Below are 1,674 nucleotides of genomic sequence, written 5' to 3'. Positions count from 1 at the left end.
GTATAAATTGAGCGTGCATGATAATATTACAGATACATTAATTTTACTCGGTTTGTGTTAGGCCATCTGTAAGATTATACAGCAGATGTTTTTGTTTTGTTCAGTTTGTTTTGTGTTATTTAGCATATGTCATCACTGCTCATCATCACACAATAATACAAGATTCAATCAAATTATTAAATCAAATAAATAATTAATTCTGTTCAACATAAAAGATGATATTTTGAAGAATGTTGGTAACTGTTTCGGTGCCCATTGAATTCAATTGTATGAACGGGAAAAGACCCAATCAGATATTTCTCAGAATATCTTATTTTATGTTTAAAAGAATTAATCATATTTGGAGTAGCCTAAATATCGACAGAATATTTATTTTACCTTTAAAATAAATGTGGCCCCCAGTTACCGCTGAAACCACTGCCTCCGTCAAAGAAATGAACTATGGGAACAAAATTCGACTATTTTATAGAAGACATATCTCTATATTATAGGCTCTTTAGGCCCAATGCGATCCGATATGAATTCTCTATTTTCTCCCATTTAATATTTATCCCGTATAGGCTACGATTTGAAATCTGTTATGATTCAATATAAATTTAGCTTTTGATTCTCAGCAAAATATTCTGAAAGAGAAAGACGGAAAGAGAAAATGACTGAATCTGTCATGTTTTTTGGGGGTTTTATGTGAGCTGATTTTTTATTTTTATAATTAAATATTATACTAGTGCTTTAAACAAGTTTTTTAAGCGCTGAATGCTATAAATCCTAAAGTCAGAGGATCATTGCTTTAACGCTGTATTTTCACATGATTTTCCCGAACATTTAATCGCAATCATTTCATTTCATCAAACCGAACTCATAATTATTATTTTATAATTTTTAAGTGGTTAGACACACACACACACACACACACACACACACATACATTATTATTATTTTAATTTCATTCAATTCAGCTTAACGCATTCAATTTTTTTTTTTTAATGCTTTAAGCTGAATTGAATGAAATTAAAATAATAATAATGTGTGTGTGTGTGTGTGTGTGTGTGTGTGTGTGTGTGTGTGTGTGTGTGTGTTACCCTTAGGGAACAGGCCTCGGATCCTCAGGTAGCTGCTGGTCAGTGTGTGTGTGTGTGTGTGTGTGTGTGTGTGTGTGTGTGTGTGTGTTACCCTCAGGGAACAGGCCTCGGATCCTCAGGTAACTGCTGGTCAGTGTGTGTGTGTGTGTGTGTGTGTGTGTGTGTGTGTGTGTGTGTGTGTGTGTGTGTGTGTGTGTGTTACCCTCAGGGAACAGGCCTCGGATCCTCAGGTAGCTGCTGGTCAGTCTGATGATGGACGCTTTGTCCAGCTGAGATGTGATCGCCGACGGCAGAGGCAACAGTTTGGCCAGCTCATAAAACTCTCCATTTTCCTTTTCTCTTCGTGTCTTCGCTGCATTCTTGGACTTTTCCTTCATTTCTCACACATGCATAAGATGGACGAGTTTTCACTGTAATAATGTTCACTCGCTACAACATGTTTCACGGGTCATTAATGGTTTTTCCTCCGTCTTTTCCGTTTGTTGCAGTGAAAGACTGAAGCTTCTCGATAGTCCTGCTGTTTGCCACTTAAATTATATAAAATGAAACGACTGCATGTAAATCACTGACGAAACTCTTCACAAAAACTGTCAAA

General features: G+C 36.3%; 1 protein-coding gene across 1 annotated transcript in view; it reads right to left on the bottom strand.

Annotated features, from left to right (window-relative positions):
• Nucleotides 1–1,456, bottom strand: part of sim2 (SIM bHLH transcription factor 2) — a gene marked incomplete at both ends in the record, with an annotated part of 19,505 nt that extends 18,049 nt beyond the window's left edge. Inside the window, one exon of the mRNA XM_084399964.1 lies at nucleotides 1,282–1,456. Coding sequence (XP_084256090.1) covers nucleotides 1,282–1,456 — 175 coding nt within the window. The remainder of the gene's footprint in view (nucleotides 1–1,281) is intronic.
• Nucleotides 1,457–1,674: the final 218 nt, after the last annotated feature.

The sequence above is a fragment of the Rutilus rutilus genome, assembly GCF_951802725.1.
Source record: "Rutilus rutilus genome assembly, chromosome: 25".
NCBI lineage: Eukaryota > Metazoa > Chordata > Actinopteri > Cypriniformes > Leuciscidae > Rutilus > Rutilus rutilus.
The sequence above is the reverse complement of the archived record's forward strand: the minus strand, read 5'-3'. Positions and strand labels throughout refer to the sequence as shown.